Below are 19,565 nucleotides of genomic sequence, written 5' to 3' on the forward strand. Positions count from 1 at the left end.
TCACTACAGACCTGCTGAAATCATTTGGTCAGTCTGTCAGCAGCAGAAAGGCAGAGCACTCTAGTCTGAGCATCCTGCAGCTAAGCAGCAGAAGCCATCAGAGCCAGAAGCCCACACATACGTGCTGGCACATACTTCAGTCCAGACCAGCGATAACAGCTCTTGTCTGCAGCCCGGGGGGTATGGACGCAGAAGGGGGTCTGCAGACAGGGAGGTCTGGATTGGTGGTGGTAAAACTTGAGGCCTAATTGAGGCCCACATAGTATCTTGAGCTGGGTACCTCAGCTCTGTTCATTAGAGTCACTGAATACCTTAAGTACTGGAATGTAGAAAGCTCAGTAATCAGCAAAAACTGCTTACAGGACCAGGTCCCCTGCTTTCATGTAAACAAAATGTGCTGTGCACACAGTGCTTTCAGCTGCACATACAGGTCGGATGAGAACAGAACATGAAGTCATAACATTATGGTTAAGTGCTCTTTAAACTGTCATGAAAAGCTGAGGGTCATTTGCTCACTAAGCCTCTAAAATGATGAATTCTGTCTCTATTGTCAAAGAGCAGTGCAATCACCAGCATGAAATACATATTTAGCCTCAAGCAGCTGTTAAGTGAGCATTACTTATCAACACAGATAAGGATTGATACACTTAATGAGAAAATGCTGGGGTAATGTTCCTTAAAACATAGTCATTCTATGTAAAATGTATATATTTTTTAATACTAGTAACATATAAAATTGCATTCAAAATGTTCTCACAGCATGATTTGAAACAGAATACACAAAAAATGTATAATTTTAGCACTCCACAGAAGGACATGTCACAGACAGCTGATATGTGCTACTCTGTGTAAAGCTGAAAACCACTGCAAGATAAAAGATTTTGTATAGCAAAACACATAATTTTCTCCTCTATTTTATAAATTACATATGAAATGCTGAAGACCAATTCTGTTCAAACATAGCTGCAGTTAACATGGGAAAGCAGTCACAGAGGTACTACTATCTCAGGGCTTTATGGTCTTCTAAATGAACAATCAACATAAAATTTTCATTTTTACTCCTTTGTGCTAATCTTTTTCAAATACTAATCCTTTATTACTATGTTTTCAGCTCACTTCACTGAAGAAAATAAATTAAAAAATAATTTGGAAAGCTCTTCATGTAATGGCTCCTAATAATAACTGACAAAAAAATTTATTTAACACTTATGTTTTCTTTTAAAAACTCATCACTTTCTAACATATCTTAAAAACCGCAGAAAAAAGTACAAAAGAACAGAGAAGCCATGTGTCCCCAGACAAGGACATGCACTCCTCACAGACCACCTAAATCTGAACTAGGCATTTGAATCAAGATTATGGGATCAGGATCTACATTGTAGTTTGTTTTCATTAATTTTAGATGTGGGATTTATTTCTGCTCAATTAAGGATATTGTATATCTCTGTTACAGACCCTACCATAAAAAAATACATAGAACAATTCAAAAAACAACAGGCAAACCCCATCCTACCTTCATATTCTGCAAGGCACACACACTCATAGCTGTTGACGAGGTCTCTGCAGGTGGCTCCATTCTGGCAGGGTGCAGAAAGGCATTCATTATATTCCTCTTCACAGTAAAGGCCATGGTAACCTAAATCACACAAAGAGGAAATAAAACAAGTCATGAAACCCTTCTCAGTAAAAATTAACAATTACACAACTCTAGACTGAGGACAGATGCTTGCTAATTGAAATATACTGTGCAGACAGATACATGTTAAGACACTGATTTTAAGGACATCTTCTCCCCGAGTGAAAATTACAAAAAAAACCACCCTGGTAGCCCAATGTTCTCAGAGAAGCCCCAGCCCCTGCCCCTGCGATAAACCACAGCAAGGCTGTAAGCACACAGGCTGGTGACCAAGGCCGCTAGGAACAATGTGAATACCCACACTCTGGCTGTAAAAAGGAATAAACTAATATTGACGTATCTCCTAGCTTTCCTGGATCCTTGCATCAAAGCCACTTTTCATCAAGGCGGTGATAATCGTATAACAGTAGTTAGAATGATAATATATTTTAACTTTAATGCTGTACATGTCAAAACACTGTAGAAGCATTAAGATACTTAATTTTTTACAGTATTCCCAGGCTGTAGGCAGGTATTATGGCCTGATTATGCAGACATAGAAAGTAGGAGCACAGAAAAGCTACGAGACCTGTTAATGACCACTGAGTCATTTGTATCATGAGGTAAGAAATAAGGAGTTAATCCACTTGTAATAGCACTTTTCTCATTATTTAGTGTGGCATATGATCATTGGTCTTAACAGTAGTTGAAATTACTTTCTAGACATAGTGTATCAGGTCAAAGTAGTACCTACTTATATTAAGTAACAGCATTAATTAGTATAATGTAACAGAGGAAATAAAACTAGCTGTAATGCTAAAATATGTCTACTTAATAATATTGGTTACTTGGTATTAAATATGAAGAATCATAAGCTTGGTCATTTTGAAGACTATTACATTTGATACCAAGAAGCTTATTTAATTCCTCTTCAATAGACCCAGGTTATACTTTTGTTAATGCAAAGCCTCCTCTCTACTTTCTTGTTACTTTTTTCTTTTCCTTCTTTTTTTCTTTTTTTTTTTTCCTATTTTTTTTTTTTCTTCTTTCTTAAGGTAGCAGCTTTCCAACTCCAGAAACAATGTCTGGAGTTTTGTGAAAGAATAGTTGTCTGGTTTCTAAAATGAATATGAACTATCATATCAGCTCCTTAGGATTAAGACAGCCCATGCTGTCAGACACCGAACACAGTGAGGGAAAGATATTTTCTCTCTCCACGAGAGGGCAGATCTTGCCCACATACGATTTCACCCTCATCGTCCTCACCCTGGTGCCAGCAGCTTCCTTCTGCTGTAACTGCTGTGAGGGAGTAAGATCTGCTGTGGGACCGGGCACCCAAGGGAAATGTGTTTATTCTCATGGAGCTAAGAGGCACCATATCATTCTTAACAAGCGTTTCTCTTTGCATTACTGCTTTTAAATTATGCTGATATATAAACCATGTATTAGACTGAATTCATACATATGCAGTCAAGACGCTGGAGGGAAGGGATGTGCCATCCGGAGGGACCTGGACAGGCTGGAGAGGTGGGCCTGGGCAAACCTCATGAAATTCAGTAAGGCCAAGTGCAAGGTCCTGCACATGGGTCAGGGTAATCCCAAACACAAATACAGGCTGGGTGATGAGTGGTTTGAGAGCAGCCCTGCGGAGAGGACTTGGGGGTATTAGTGGGTGGAAAACTGACTATGAGCCAGCAATGTGCGCTCACAGCCCAGAAAGCCAATCGTGTCCTGGGCTGCATCAAGAGAAGTGTGGCCAGCAGGTCAAGGGAGAGGATTCTCCCCCTCTACTCCTCTCTCATGAGACCCCCCCTGCAGTGCTGTGTCCAGGTCTGGGGCCCCCAACATCAGAAGGACATGGACCTGCTCGAGTGGGTCCAGAGGAGGCCACAAAGATGATCAGGGGGCTGGAGCACCTCCCTTATGAGGACAGGCTGAGAGAGTTGGTGTTGTTCAGCCTGGAGAAGAGAGGGCTCTGGGGAGACCTTATAGCGGCCTTCCAGTACTTAAAGGGGGCTACAGGAAAGATGGGGAGGGACTTTTTATCAGGGAGTGTAGGGATAGGACAAGGGGTAATGGTTTTAAACTGAAAGTTGGTAAATTTAGATTAGATATAAGGAAGAAATTCTTCCCTGTGAGGGTGGTGAGGCACTGGCACGGGTTGTCCAGAGAGAATTTGTGGCTGCCCCCTCCCTGGCAGTGTTCAAGGCCAGGTTGGATGGGGCTTTGAGCAACCTGATCTAGTGGAAGGTGTCCCTGCCCATGGCAGCTGGGCTGGAACTAGATGATCTTTAAGGTCCCTTCCAACCCTAATCATTCTATGATGGTTATTATACTTGCATATCTGCACAATTTGCAGAACACACACAACCAAGCATTTACTACTAACTTTTTTTGTGTGTTGGCTTTCATTGTGGGTGTTGTTATGGATAACCTACATCATCTAATAGCTAGCATAGAAAAGCTAACTCATATAAGTTAACTTGGTAAGCAGTCTAATATTTTTGAATGTTCCTACTTCCAGAATGGGGGGAAAAAATGTGTAAGTTATTTCCAAGTTGAATACACTTCTTCTTCAAATGTCTGCTGAGAGGGTCCTTTAGAATTCACAAGCCTATGAAACCATACCTACTTTGTATTATGTGTGTGAGTTTTCAATTATATGTGAAACTTTACCTTTAAATCTTTAATTATATGCTTACACACCCCAATTATTAATACTTATCTCCTGGCCCTTTACAGGTAACAAATACCCAGTGTTTGGACATTAGATTCATAGTTTGTGTCATGTGTTTTCATGCTTACCCCATGTTAAAGAACTAATCCTGATGAAAATTCTTATGCTCATTTGTTGGATTTCTCATCTAGAACCTGATTCATGAAACCAGTGGGACCCCATTGCGTCTGTTCATAGAACATTTATTTAGTCCCTGAACCCCAAAGCAGTTTCCTCCTCCTCTTAAACCTTTTTCTCTTTATACTCCATTATTTTAATAGATCTGCTGTTATCAATTTAAAATATGAATATTTTATATATTCTTTTTAATTTTGTCTGGCCTGAAGCAAAGAAATCTATGTGGAAATTGAATAACTTAATGTTGCAGCAAACTTTTGCATTTGGCTTTCTTAAAGACATAGGGGTATGGAGGTTGAAACCGCAAAGCACATGTACAGACATTAACACCTGCCCTCTACTTTATAAATATATATGATAGCACATATAGAACATTTGGAAAAAAAAAAAAAAAAAGAGGAGTGTCAGAAAAAATTCTACAGGGTATGAAGAGTGTGGCAACTTCAGAGGTAGTACCATGGAGTATGCTTCCTCTGCACTTGATTTTTTGCTCATGCAGGTTAATAGATGTTTATAGGAGCGTAGGTTTATCTTAGTACCTTTTTGCAGAGGCAAGTGCAACATCTGTCTGTAGCAGTAGCAATTTTTCTTTTCGCTCTCTTTTCCCTTCCCCCATTTTGGAACTGGGGCAGGAAACGCAAGCTCTGGCAGAAGTGACTTTAGGTTAATTCCAGTTCCAGACTGTCTGTGAGCCCTTTATTGCTTCTGTTTCCTCATTTTGTTTCCAATTCTACATTAAGGCAACCCTCCACGCAATCTGGCCATGGCTTGTAAGCATGCCTTCCTACCTTCCTGCCATCTGGAGCAGCTCTTCTCTCTCTTACTTAATTGCTATATAAGCTCAGACTTTAACTGAACACATTTATTTCTTGATTATATAACATGCAACCACAGTGAGCGGCCATGTATATGAATGGATGCTCTTCCCTGCAAAATAGAGCTCCCTTGCATTGTATCCCATGAGGCCTTCCCATAGAGATGGGATTTTTGTCCTGCTGCCTTGGTTTGCTGGTGTTAAGTGTGAATAAGCCCAGGGAATTACTGTTGAGGAGCTAGTATCTAAGAAAGCCTCAGAAGCTTTCAACTTTGTTCTTTATTGATTTATAAAGGGAGAGTAAGCTTCTCCCTCTCTCTTCTGTTAACCTGATAGCACAGATATTCCCAAGAGGTTGCACTGCTGTATCTTTTGCTCTGTCAACCGCTCTCGAAGGCTTTGAGAAAACCCATGGCTTCTCCTCATCAGCCTGCATGACACAGATTGTGTGCCCCCTTTTACATTTTCTCCCTTTGCAGTTTTTAACATAGCCATGTGCACAGACAGTGCACCTTGGCATGGAGCTGTCTGAAGACAATGCTGGAGAGCATCAGACAAACATCCTGGCCTCTTCAAGGCAGCCTCCCTGTCACTTAGGAAAGAGAAAGAGGATTTGGGAATCCACAGGAGAGTGGCAACAGATCTGTTTCTGCCTTTGTAAAGACCAGTAGCAGAGGGACAGTCATGTAGAGTGAGAAGAAGTAACATAGGGACATCTTTATGCTGTTATTGAAGGTATATCCAATTTTTAGTGACCTGGAAAAAAAATATTTAGTAATATTAGTTGCCCTTTTTGAAGCTGCAATGCCCAATGCATTTTTTTTCTCTGCTTAGCTGGAGAAGTATTGTTAATGTAGGTATTGTTTCTTTCTTTCTGAGTACATCCACAGAAATGTTATATACCAAATAGTTGTATTTTGCATTGGTTCTGAACATAAAAGCAGCAGCATTGTAATGTTACTAGAAAGAGAGGAAGCAACTATACTAGAATCTGTTATTCTGAAGTTATCTATGAAAAATTCTTTTGTTTACAGCTAAATTCTTTAACAAAAAGACAGAAATTTTTTATGTAGTCTTTTTTAAGATATATCATAGAATGGTTTGGGTTGGAAGGGACCTTAAAGATCATCTAGTGCCAACTCTCCTGCATGGGCAGGGATACCTTCCACTAGATCAGGTTGGTCAAAGCCTCATCCAACCTGGCCTCAAACACTTCTCTTGATGCAGCCCAGCACACAGTTGGCTTTCTGGGCTGCGAGCACACATTGCTGGCTCACAGTCAGTTTTCCACCCACCAACACCCCCAAGTCCTCTCCCCAGGGCTGCTCTCAATCCACTCATCGCCCAGCCTGTATTTGTGTTTGGGATTGCCCCGACCCATGTGCAGGACCTTGCACTTGGCCTTGTTGAACTTTATGAGATTTGCACAGGCCCACCTCTCCAGCCTGTCCAGGTCCCTCTGGATGGCACATCCAGCGTCTCAACTGCACCACACAGCTCGGTGTCATTGGCGAACTTGGTGAGGGTGCACTTGATCCCACTGACCATGTCTCCAACAAAGATCTTAAACAGCGCTGGCCCAAACACCAACCCCTGAGGAACGTCACTTGTGACCACTCTCTACTTGGACATCATTCATCATTCTTCAAATCTGTACGCTGGCCAAAAAAGCATGGAAACCAAACTGCCTACCACGCAAGGAGACTTTCACAGACCTTGGGCTAACTGGAACTGTTTAGAATTCTTATTATTTAGTTACACAGATGAAAATTCAGCTGACACTATGCCTGCTAGTAGAAACAGTGCATAAAGGAAGGATGGTATTAAGGTCACACATATAAGCAAAACTCTGCAGAGCTTTGCTTCTGTAATAAGAAATTATATCCTCTGTAAAATAACTCAAAAAAGCCCCATGTCATCCTAGAGCAGAACACAAAAAATAAGTGGCAGGTTCTAAAGTTTTTAAAACAGTATGTTTCAGATATACCTTATAACAAATTTCAAAGAGAGTTCAAAAATGTTATTTAATACACTTACAATTAATATATCTAAAAAAATAATGTATAGGAATTCAGGAACATGTCTGAAAGTGAAAGACTCCTGTACAAAGAAGTCAGTAGTCTAGGAGCTGGCACACTGATGCTGAGACCCTATAAGCCAGAAAGCCTCAGGGTCAAGATGCAGAGATCATTTCTTTCCTACTAATGTATGGTAATATCTTTATGTAGTTCAGTATGTTTATTATTAACCCTTAATAATGCTACTAAACTGCAGACAAATTTTATTTATCCACTTTACAAGTAATGTAACAGAGACCATCAAATCTCTGCAGGCAAAATTGTAAATAGAATCCACCATTTTAATATACCAGAGACATAACTCGTCCACCCTATCAAACTCTTTTTGATAGAGATACCAAAAATGCATTATTCCATGCTCTGTAGTCATTACTTGAGGAATCCTAGGTTGCAATTCCTTCAAAAACCTCAAGTTTAATCGCTCATCTATCTTACACTAATTACACAAACCACTGGCAAAGTGTGTATTATGATGCCTCCTAAATGCTGATCTACACAGAAGTTGACTCCCATTTATCTACTATCCCTTTAACTCATGAGGAAAACCCCTAAAGGTAATTGGCTTAAATCCCACTGTTATGACTTAACCCATAATGGTATGTTTATAACAACAAAAAGGCATAAAAGAAGGAAACAAATTATTCTGACTATTCCTATCTTTCTACCACTTAGGTGCAGTTCTTGAATGATCTTTTGAAATAAGTTATCCAAGTTTTTAAATTACTGACAGATTAATGACAAGCTCACATAATTTGGGCTTTAGTTCCACCTCTATATGAAGCAAGTAATGCTATTTGTATAGGGAATGCCTTCTAAAACAAATTGTTATTTTTAAAAGTGAAGTTTACAGCAGTCTACAAAAGGTTTGGAAGAAAAATGGGGTTTTTTAATACTTCCCATTGAATTTCACACATGGAGCAATACAAAAGAGTTCAACTAAAGAGGTGCCATATATGGTCTTGGATGCAACCTCCATAGCTTTTCATCAGGCTAACTTTTAAATGCATAAATATTATTTAAATAAAAACAAGTCTTCATAACATGAGAGGCCTGAGACTACTTTTAAGTCCCGTGAAACACAGAATTAATTTGAACAAACCAACGCAACAACTTCTAATCAGGTGACAAGTTTCAGAAAAAATGCTTTTATTTATCCAAGAATATTTAACTAGCTTTTTGTTGTTTGAACCACAGGCAAATAACATGCTGAAGAAGATTAAAACTTCCCTGGTTTAGTTGGAAAAAGAAATGTCTAATTTTTTCTACCATGGACAACTTGGGAAAGGGCACTGTGCTGGACAGCTCCCGATACTCCAGGACAGGAAAATTGGATCCCTTTTTATAACAGAAATGAAGAAGAAAAATTTTTTACACTAATTGGGAAATTCAGGTTTCTGTTGATTTATCTTTCCATCGCTTATACAAAGGTATAATATCTCTTCTTGTGTTTTGATTTCTACAATTCAAAGCATATGAATACTGACAATTCTTTTCAGAACCTCACAGAGCATACACAGCACTGGTAGTCTTAAAAATGCTCTTCATCAGTCTCTGGGTTTTTTCAGTCAACTGTGGTGTCAGTTATATATTAAAAACCACTTAAAGATCAAAGCATATTGATAAATTTTGATCACTTTCCTTATTGTCCAGAGTTAGGCAGCTCCTCATCTCAAAAGCTTCTCCACCCTCTGTAGAGATTTTTCTTGACCATGCCCAAACTGCTTGTACCATTCAATAGCTAGAAAAACAGCAGTTTTCTGTTATGAATCCAAACAAGTTAACAAAATGCTTGCTAGCCAATCAAAGAATAGGTTGATGCTACCAAGTAACTCTCATAGTCCTACCCACGGAGTCCTGCTTCTCCTGTCTTTCTGTTTTGTTTTTTTTTTTAACTTCAAACCCTTTTTTTCCTGTTCACTTCCTCTGCTATTTAGTCCTTCTGGGGGCTGGGTGAGGGGAATAATATCCAAAATGAAGGGGTAAATATTAAACTATTAAATTCTCAGTTCTAAAAATGAATTTAGGAAAACAGCACCTGGCAATTTCAACTACCTGCAATCAAAAAGGTATTTTGTCAGACATGGAACTAATTATCAACTGATATGAATTCTAGTTTGTGCTCTCAATAAGACAGGATGTGCTAGCTCTATTTAAATATGATTAGGCCTGTTGCTCTTCATCTCAATACCCAATCCTTTTCTCTAAGGATTCCTCTATTATGCAAACGAACAGCAAAGCAATTAAACACTTCAAAAAGGAAGACTGAAAGTTTGTAATGAAAGAATTATCATCTTCACCTCCTGAAATATATAAAACAAACCGTGTTAGGGAATACTCTTCTGCATTACATAATGCCATTCTTTTGTTCAGATGAAAACTGCCCATGCCATTCACAGAAACATCTGAGCTGAAAACATTTGAGGTCACTTAAACATCTGGACCTATCTTGCCACAAAAGTCTACCTACCCTCTGGTTTCGGAAGGGTTGCAAGAAGAACAACTGAGGGTGCTTCCTGAAAAACTGTCCATAAATGGAAGCTTCTTTTCTTATTTTTGTTAAGTAAGTTAATATGTCTCAATGGTTAAAGCTCTTACATGAGAGTCTTATAATCCTGTATGTCCTGCTGGACAACAAATGAATTATGAGATAACACTACTATGGTATTGTTTGCATTTCACTTTCACATTTTTCTCCTTTATAAAGAAGTATGTAATTCAATTATAAATCTGTCAAATCCAAACCTCAAATTTTGACTAGCTTCTGTTCATTTGTGAGTACCTCTCCAAAAACAACTTCTGATGATTCTTTCTGTGTCTCTAAATAGCAGTGATTAATTCTGACACCTTCTAAAAATGCTGCACTAGTAGATTTCATTACAAACTCCCCATATCCACAGATAAAACTAATTCATTCTGGTGGAGAAACAACACAAAATGCCCAGAAGGTTACTGTTTTCTATACCAGTTAAATTCAGACCTATCAGAATCAATGTAAGAAAACTAGACAGTCTAGAAAAGTTAGGACTGCTCATTGAACTGAGTTCCAAAAATTAGCTTTTTTCAACAGGCTTTCTAAAATTCAGTCAAAGCAAACTTCACTGTTACATCATGCTCTGTATATGCACAAACTTTGTAACTGCACAAAGTACTATATAGCCAGTTGTCTAACCTATCGCTAAAAGTATCTTCATTCCAAAAATCAAAACACACTACAGGAAGAAATTTCAGCAACAAAACTGTGAAACAACACAACCATGTTGTGGCCTCCCTCTCAGGATAGCATACATCAGTGAGAATCTTGCTACACAACACAAAGCCTTATGATGAAGTATTCATAATGCTGAAACCTGCTCTTCCCACATTTATTGATTTAATAAGTGATGGCTTATTTTCAAAAATCAATCCATTATTCTTATGAAGTGATGATGCTTTCATCCTTAAGCAGTTTCAGACTTTAGTCTCAACATCTGGAATTTCCTTTAAGATCACATGCGTCAGTTACTGACAGCAACACTTTGAAGCTTGCCCTCAATATACCGCCCAAGACAAAGATATTAGCTGGTAATGCTTGTGTCTTCAGGGATCCCTCTTCAGATGAGATACCAGTTCTATGGGCTACTGTATCTCAGATAAAAGCCCATGCCTTTCAAGGAAAATAGAAGAGTTCTCTATGTTTCACCTTGCTATAAAGCTGTAAGAAGCAGAAACAGAAAGCAGTGACATCTTTCATCCTCAAAATGCCAATATATGAAAGTCAAATTAAACAGTTATTTTACTTTCTTTTTGTCCTAAGCCTCAACTATCCTAATCTGAAGTGTTCTAGGAACAGATTGTGGGCTTCTTTCTTGGCAGGAAAAGGAGGAACTTCTTCTTGGAAGAGAAAGAAGCTGACTTCTTTCTATGCAAAGGCTAAAAAGAAAACATACGGATGTGGCATGTATTAAAGTTCAGACTCGTCACCTATAGGACAGACAACACCTTTGTGATTCGTAGGACACCTGCACAGCCTGCTAACTGAGAAGGAAGGGAAAAGAGCTGGAGAACTGTGACTGGTTTCCGGCAAGGCAAGGCGAAGCAGCAGAGAGAGTATTCCTCTGAAAGGAACTTCGTAGAACAACATGCATGACACAGTGTTATGTGTATGTAGAGCTACTAACTATCCAGTACCACCTTAGTTTATCCCTTGTACACTGGGAATTTATTTTCCCCTTAGCTTCTGCAGTTTTCAAGTTTATAGATTTATAAGAACAGACTTGAAAAATAAAAAAGCATCAAAATTATTCAAATGAAAACAATTACTGGTTTTCACTCTGTAAGTGCTTAAGCAGTAGTGCAGCACACAATATTATTCATTCTAACTGCTACTTCACCTATTAATTATAATTTCTAAAATGTATAAAGGGAGCTATAAGTACCCCAATATTCTGTTACATTGGTACAAAGAAGAAAAAAATCTAGAGCTAAACAAAACGCAACCCAGACGTCAGGCACTGCTAGGCTATATTGTCAAACAGTTACCAGCTGAGTCTGTTAGCTAGGCTCACCTAAGGTGTATCACTGGAACTTCTGAAGAGAGACAATTTATGTAAACATGGATGGCAGAACTAAACCCTTTGGGATAACCTTTTTTTTCCTTCTCTACCTTTGTTCAGCTACCTTGTTTGCTTCCACTCCCCCAATGATCTGTGTCATTTTCCATGCACTCTACTAAATTCTGTAACTTCAATGACACTGATATCTCATCTTAAAATGATTTATCCTGCAGACTATGGGTTTATAATACAGCTGTAGATATCAACCAAGCCACCTGGATCTCAGTGGGTATTTTCAGTGCTCACTCTGCAATTTCTGATTTTTCCAAATGGAATGTGTGGATTCCTATCATTATTCTAAACAGACAGAACATCTGCTCAATGTGTTTTATACACTGAAAAGAAAAAAAGAAAGCTATTTTAAACTATGTAGGTAATCTATATATAAAAATATTAGAAGATTTACAAAACATGTAACAGTTTGGTACAAACCAGGGATACAGAGGCATCTGTAGCTGGTTCCAACACTGCGACAAATGCCATGTGCACAAGGATTCAGAGCACAGAAGTCAATCAGCTGAGCACATGTAGGTCCTGTAAATCCAGGACTACAACTGCAGGAGAAGGCAAGTCTATCTGCATAACAGGTTCCATTGTTCTGGCAGGGAGATGACACACAAGGGTCTAATTTGTCTTCACAAGAGGTTCCTAAAAACCCTAAAAGAAATAAATGGTTTTGATAAGTAAGCATTCTGCTATGCATACAATTTTAATAACTAAAGCAAGTTAAAAGTAAGCCATTGATATACCTATATTCCTACTTTTTAAATTCCATGAAAATTACAAAAATACAGACTTCCTATATATATTAAACTCTAATTCTACCCATTAACATGATATGATAAAATATGTTTCAGGTAGAATCATACTATCATATGATTAAGGCAGTGAATTGTAAAAATATTTGTTGAAACTGACAGTGTTTATCCACCTTCCAAAGTGCATCTGGCTAGAAATGCAGATATTTTCTAAAGATCAGGAACAGACTAGCCTGGTAAAAAAAAAGAAAAGCCAAAACTGACCTTTTTCGGGTTATTGTTAATGTGTCTGTTAAGAATAACAACCTCTAAAGCAGCATGAGTTTACTTGAGTTTCAATAATTTAGATGAATATCTTTTACAAGAACATATTTCTCATTAGCAGGAGAGACAATGATTTATTGAAGCAATACCATGTAAAAATTAGATATAAAGAAAACTGTATTTCTGCAAGGGAATTTTAAAATCAGATGTAGAGAAGAACAACATTTGAGCAAATTGCAGTATACTAACTATAGTTTATACACATACATCATATATGTACTAACATGATGCATGGTTATTGTACCCAAAAACAAGTCAGAAAAGTATATTCCAATTCTAGCACCCTCCTAAAAGTATATGTAAATTCTAGCAGTCTTCCAAATAAAAGAGCTAACTGTCCTTTCCATTCAATTCTAATATTTTTTTAATGAGTATTTGGACCATTTGTATAGACCATAACTTTTCAGGCTTAAAGTTTCCTGGAATATCTTACATTGTAGAACAGCTCTTACATTACAATACACTAATCACTGGGAATAAGAAATTAGGAGCAAATTAGGCCAGTCTCCACTCAAGACCCAGCAAGCCAGTTTTACTAATCTACTCTAACAGAAAATGTAAACCACTGCAGTTGTGCCAGTCTAAAAGACAAAGAACAGACCACATTGCCACTGCTAACCAGGAGACTGTGGCAACATTTCAGACACTAAAGAAAATAAGTAAATGCAGGAAAAGCTATTCTAGGATTTGAAAAATATTTAATCAGAAAGAGAGAAAAACAAATTTAAAATAAAAATACAAAATGTGCATTATGGTGAGAGAAAAGATCAAGATGGAGAAGATATCTCTGTTATACAGCAGCTTGCCAACACTCAGAGCATGAAAACAATGACAGGTGACACTTTGGATTAACACTTAATATTGAAATCTTATCCATGATGGAATGAAGCAGATTTTTGGTCTTTCTTCTATCATTTTTGTATTTATAAAGTCTCGCTGTTGGATTAAAAGCAGTTGATGCATTAGAACTGAACCAAAAGTAAGACCAAATACCACATTCAATACATACTTTACAGCATCTCATTATCTTTTACTGACTCAGTAAATATTTTTGTTCTAAACAATATCATTCCACATTTCAAGCAAGGTACAATTCATCAGGAAATAGTTTTTAGTTAACTTTGACAGATGTGTTACTTTCAGGGCATTTTGGTTTTATTTTCTAATTATTCATGATTCACATTCAGATGAGTTAAACTGTAACTGTTTAACTGTAGTTCTAGCACTGTAACCATGGGTAGCAAGTCAGGAGTTGGCATGTCTGAAAACAAGCGCATAAGAAATAGATTAACGTACATTTTAAAGCATTAGAAAAAAATCACAAACATTTACTAATAGGTTTTAATTCTATAGTTTGTTCTTGATTAGATTTGTTGAAAACCTGGGCCAGAAAGATCTAGTGAAATGAGCATAGTCTGTCAACCAAGACTTGAAGAGCAAGTGAAAGCTGAAATAATCAGCCTAAAGACATTAAAGTTTCCAGCATACACCAAAAAAAGGGAAACCAGCAATTAGTTTAAAATATCCTGAGGACTTCCTCAAGGAGACACACTCCATGTATTATAGATCCACAAAACCTCCGTGAAATGCATCAGAGAGGGAAATTGATATTAAACAATTGTGAGTAACCCACGCAGAGTGTACTACTGGGATCTACTCAGAGAATTAACAAAACTTAGTTTATTGTAACTAAGAAAAAATGGAAAGGCCACAACTGCCCTGTGAATTCCAGACAAAACTAGAATATTCTTGGGCACTGTTGGCAGCACGATTTTATGAGCATCCTTACAATATTAGGTCCTGGAGAAATTACTTAAAAAGCCATGTTTCCCTCATACATTCATAAATATGTTCATAAATCTTATGCCAGAGCTATGGAATGAAAATTGAAGAAAAAATAATCCCATTTAAGAAAAAAAAAAAAAAAAAAGGAAGGACCTACATATTGAACATTTAACAGTTTAGTCATTAATAACTCAGCAACAGACCAGGAAAGAAAAGCAGGTCTGACAGGGCACAGGCAAAGAACAGGCAAGAGCCTTCTGCCCTGTCCATTTTGCTATCCTACAGCTCAGATTGCTTGATGGGCTTTATCAGGACCCACCTGCACACCAATGCTGAAGAAGGAGATCTTGAAAACAGATACTATATTAGAGGTCCCTCCTGTAGATGCATAACCATCAGAAACTAAAAAGAACGGAAATCCTAAAATCAAGAATCTAATTCTAGCAACGGTTTGCTGACAAATTAAAAAAGCCTGTATTGTTATCATCAAATCCTGGACAGATTTAAAAGAATCTGCAAGGACTTTTAACTATTAGGAGGAGATCAGCCAATGAGTCTGGTGAAATCTCTACACTAACTCTGAAAACGGATTAAAAAGGATGAAAGAGATCTGAGGTCACACAATGACACTAATGCTGCTTCACTACAATCCTTGCAATAATCTTCCCTACAAAGAGAAGCCTACTGGCAGATGGCTAATGTTTCAAGTGACAGAGCACTTCAAGAACATATGCAGGTTTAAAATACACTAAAACATGTTGCCCTTGTGCTATCTTTGACTGTGCTGTGAAATGTGTTTAGTTGATTCTGGAAGATTAAATCTTATGTATGAGTTAAATACCCAAAAATACTCAAAGCAGCAGTAGTTACACATCTGAATTGAAGATCTTTTATTTTGACATTTCTGAATGTACATTTAAGTCCATATCAATAAAATTGTTGAAAACAAATAATGTAAATAATAAATTTAAAAATCAAATTCAGAGGTTTATAGATTGAAAACAGAAACAAATGCTGGAGAAAAATAAAAATCAAGATTATTTTTCTGGGGATAAACTGTTCTTCAGTCAGTTAACATGAACCCAACCCTGCATCTAGGTCATTATTGGTGTAACAGGGACATGACTGAAATCTGAAGACTACTGGTGATTTCAAAGATCTGAATGCAAAATTTACCAAAGGAGTAACACAGAAGGTAAAGTGGAAAGGTAATATTAGAAAATATGTATACTGCTAAAAAACACAATGCAATATTTGTGTTTACATGGATCAGACCATTTGGAGTTGTCAAGAAGAATAAAAGTATTAAGTCAGGTGATATTCTTTATATATTGCTACAGACCTCTAGGGCAGTGATAGAAACTAGATCAGGAAATGTTTTCAGAGATAGAAAAGCTCTGGATAAAAACCAGATTTCTCATCATGGTGGGATTTTAATTACTTGGCTATTGAAAGCAAAAGAGCCATGTACAAATCAAGGAAGTTAAACATTTTCTGAAGATACTGTACAACTGCTTTTTATACAGTCTGCAGAACAAACAACTTGCCTGAATGTTATGTTAGACCTATTTCCAAGAATTACACAAATGTGAAAAATTAAGTCTGTGAATTGCTAGGACTCGGGATTACAAAACCTTTGGATTTGAAATACAGGGATAAATAGTAAAAGAAATACAGACAATTTATTATATTCCCTATAGAAAATTGTTTTGTGAGGAAATACAAGATGTCTGATGGTATTTCACCAGAATTCTGCAAAGGGAGAAAAGATACTCTTCATAAGGAAACAAGAAATCATTAAAATGTAGTTGTAAAATTTTGATTGAAATTCACCCTAGCCAAGTCTTTACAGATAAAGATGAACAGAGGGATGAACAGAAGCTAAACCCGCTAAAGCATTAAGGAGAAGTCTATTAAAAATAAGAGCAATTTGGGAAGATGCCAGGTAAAAACATTAGATTAGTAGAAAGTACCAGAAACCAAACAGCCATAAAAATTTTTAATTAACGGCAAAACATTCTTCAGGTAAATTAAACTCTCTGATGGCAATATGAAGAATTCTGCATTCTCTAATCACCAGTAACCTTGGGAAATCTTCCACAGGCAACAGCTGTGTGACCTAGTTTCCTGGAATCAAGATAACAAATAGGTTTATTGTACATAAACCTAAAGAAGTTAGAATTACTTCTGCAAGATATAATATATAAAAAGGCTTTTACATGAACAATGAAGCTCAGAAAAAGTGAAGACCTTGAAACTTCAACTATTCTTAATCTAGGCAAATAACTTCTGTTCTCCCAGTCAATTAAAATTCATGGTGACAATGTGCATTTTCTAGCTGCTATTGCAAATCAACACATATGAATCACAACTTAGCATCTCCTACAGCTGTCAAACTCTTTATTTTTTTAAACCACAGAAACTACAATAAGAATATTCATAAATTTGCTGCTTTCCAGTATTTCCAGAAATACCTGCAGGTATTTCAGGACACTTCCACTCAGTGTGTTGCCTAGCTGTAGTTACCTGCAGCTAGACAAATCAAATTTTTAATATAAATAAGTCCTGAAATGTGAATTTCAAGTAATTTGTATGTTAAACTCCTAATTATAAGACTGTTTTCTATCCCCTTCTGCAGGATGTCTATGACATCCATTATTGCTGATAACTATTTTTCAAAAATATATTAATCTGAATTAAAAGATTTCTGCCACTTCTGTCAGAGCAGGTGACCTCCACATAGAGAAAGCATCAAAATCCCAAGAATCCAAGCCAGTTTCATGTGGTTGGCCAGCTGAATGCTTGCTATTTTTATCAAAGATTAGTGTTTTCCTATAACACTGAATCCAATTCATCTGTACACATCATCAGGACATTAAAACTGCATGTAACAGAACTTCAAAAACATCTTGCAGCAGAAGTCCATTTCTTTGTTCGAATAACTGATCTGAGCTTTGCTAATTATTATCTGGCTTTGTTCAAAACCATATTCTGCCAATAATTTATTTTAATACTGTCTTATGAGCAAAATTAACAAAGCCTCTCCAAATGTTTAAAATATGTAAAATATATATATACACAAGTACCAAGTCTTTCATTCTATCAACTTCACAAAATTTGCATGTGTAAGGAACAGATTAGTGAGACTTGCATTTCCTCACCACACAATCAGGCAATTTTCATACACTTTATTTTTTTTAAAACGTTTAACAAAGATTTCAGTGAATTTAATAACAACATAAATGAGGATAACTAGTTTCTCCATCGCTGAAACATTTATGGTAATTATATTTGTTTATTCCAACTTGTTTTTTTAATGTTTCTAATTATTATTTGTACATTGATTCCACTTCAGGGTGCCCTCTGAGCTCAAACCACGATAGGTAACTTCTCAGTGACTTAAAGAAAATGAAGTAATCCAATTTATAAATTGATGAGCAGTACCCCAGTCAACTCAAATAAAATGAATTAGTATTACGGTCAATACAGTAGTACATTATACATTGCAATAAGTGGAAAAAAAACCCAGAGGAGATTATGGATATTTATGGAATCATTCTGAATATAAATTTCAAATATCCATGTTCAGGTTGACAGATGTTTACTACATGTGGGTTTTTAGAATGTCTAGAAATTTCTTTGCATCATCATTTGAAGGTAATATTTGCGAAATATATGTTTATTATCATGAAAATTTAAAGAAGATGATCAAAGATCCCTTCCCCATTGTAAGTACAACATGACAAACACCCTTTTCACAATAATAAAGAGTCAAAATTTGGAACAAATTCTTCAGTCCTTAGTATTGCTTAAGCTTCTTCACTATAAATTGGAGTATAAAATCCAATTTTCTCTTTAGTACAGGTGACTCAAAAACTTCAGATAGCAGTTTATTTTCTGACATATTTTGGACATTAAAATCTAGAATGCATCATACAGAAAATGGAATCTGCAAGCATAAAGAAATTTTCTTTACTAAAGGACTCTTAAGACAGTAAAATTGTCTAAAGAATAATCATGAAATGTTCATATCTGATCTAGGCTGCTTTTTCAGTGCCTCAGATCTCCCCTTCTGTAAATTATCACATGCTTTCATGAACCACAGATATCATTTGTAAAAGAAATGCACAATCTTGAGATCATTTCTCATTGTTTCCATCTCATTCCTTTTTCTGCCATCTTTTTCTTTTCCCTTTGTGATACTTTCTATCTTCTCTTGTCCTCCTCTGCTTGACCACATTATATCTCCAGTCTTAGTTTTTACACATATATAAGCTCCTTGGCTACCTTTCCCCCACTGTGCTGAATTAGCACTTCAGAAAGGCCTCTTCTCAACAAGCAATTATTATTAAGCACAGCAGGAGAAGAGCAGCAGAGCAAGAGACCTCACTTAAATTAGAAACCTATCATGGGTTTTTGGTAGGGTTTTTTTTAATGGAAAATTTGAGGACATGCTAAAAATAGCAAATCTGCAAGTTAGTGCATCTGCAATTTTCCCTTAACTATCCTTTGTTGTATTTACAAAAATAACTAAACCTCTTCAAAACCCAAACAAAAGCTCTCAAAATATGCCTCTGAAAGGATAACACCTCAAAAGAAGAAAGAAGAATCATGGGAAAGGCAGTCGTTAGTAAATTTAGATAATGTATTTTGTTAAATCAACCCTTTCTTTCCCTCCACAAAATATCTGAATTCCTGAGTTTCTTGGCACTAGTAGGTCTTCCAGAACAAGATGGAAAAGCAAC

General features: G+C 36.8%; 1 protein-coding gene across 1 annotated transcript in view; it reads right to left on the reverse strand.

Moving 5' to 3' along the window:
- DNER (delta/notch like EGF repeat containing) overlaps positions 1–19,565 on the reverse strand; it is a 133,929-nt gene that overhangs the window by 17,131 nt on the left and 97,233 nt on the right. Inside the window, exons 8-9 of the mRNA XM_074833772.1 lie at positions 12,386–12,610; positions 1,514–1,636 (exon numbers count right to left, since the gene is read on the reverse strand). Coding sequence (XP_074689873.1) covers positions 1,514–1,636; positions 12,386–12,610 — 348 coding nt within the window. The remainder of the gene's footprint in view (positions 1–1,513; positions 1,637–12,385; positions 12,611–19,565) is intronic.

Source organism: Strix aluco, chromosome 9, assembly GCF_031877795.1.
Source record: "Strix aluco isolate bStrAlu1 chromosome 9, bStrAlu1.hap1, whole genome shotgun sequence".
NCBI lineage: Eukaryota > Metazoa > Chordata > Aves > Strigiformes > Strigidae > Strix > Strix aluco.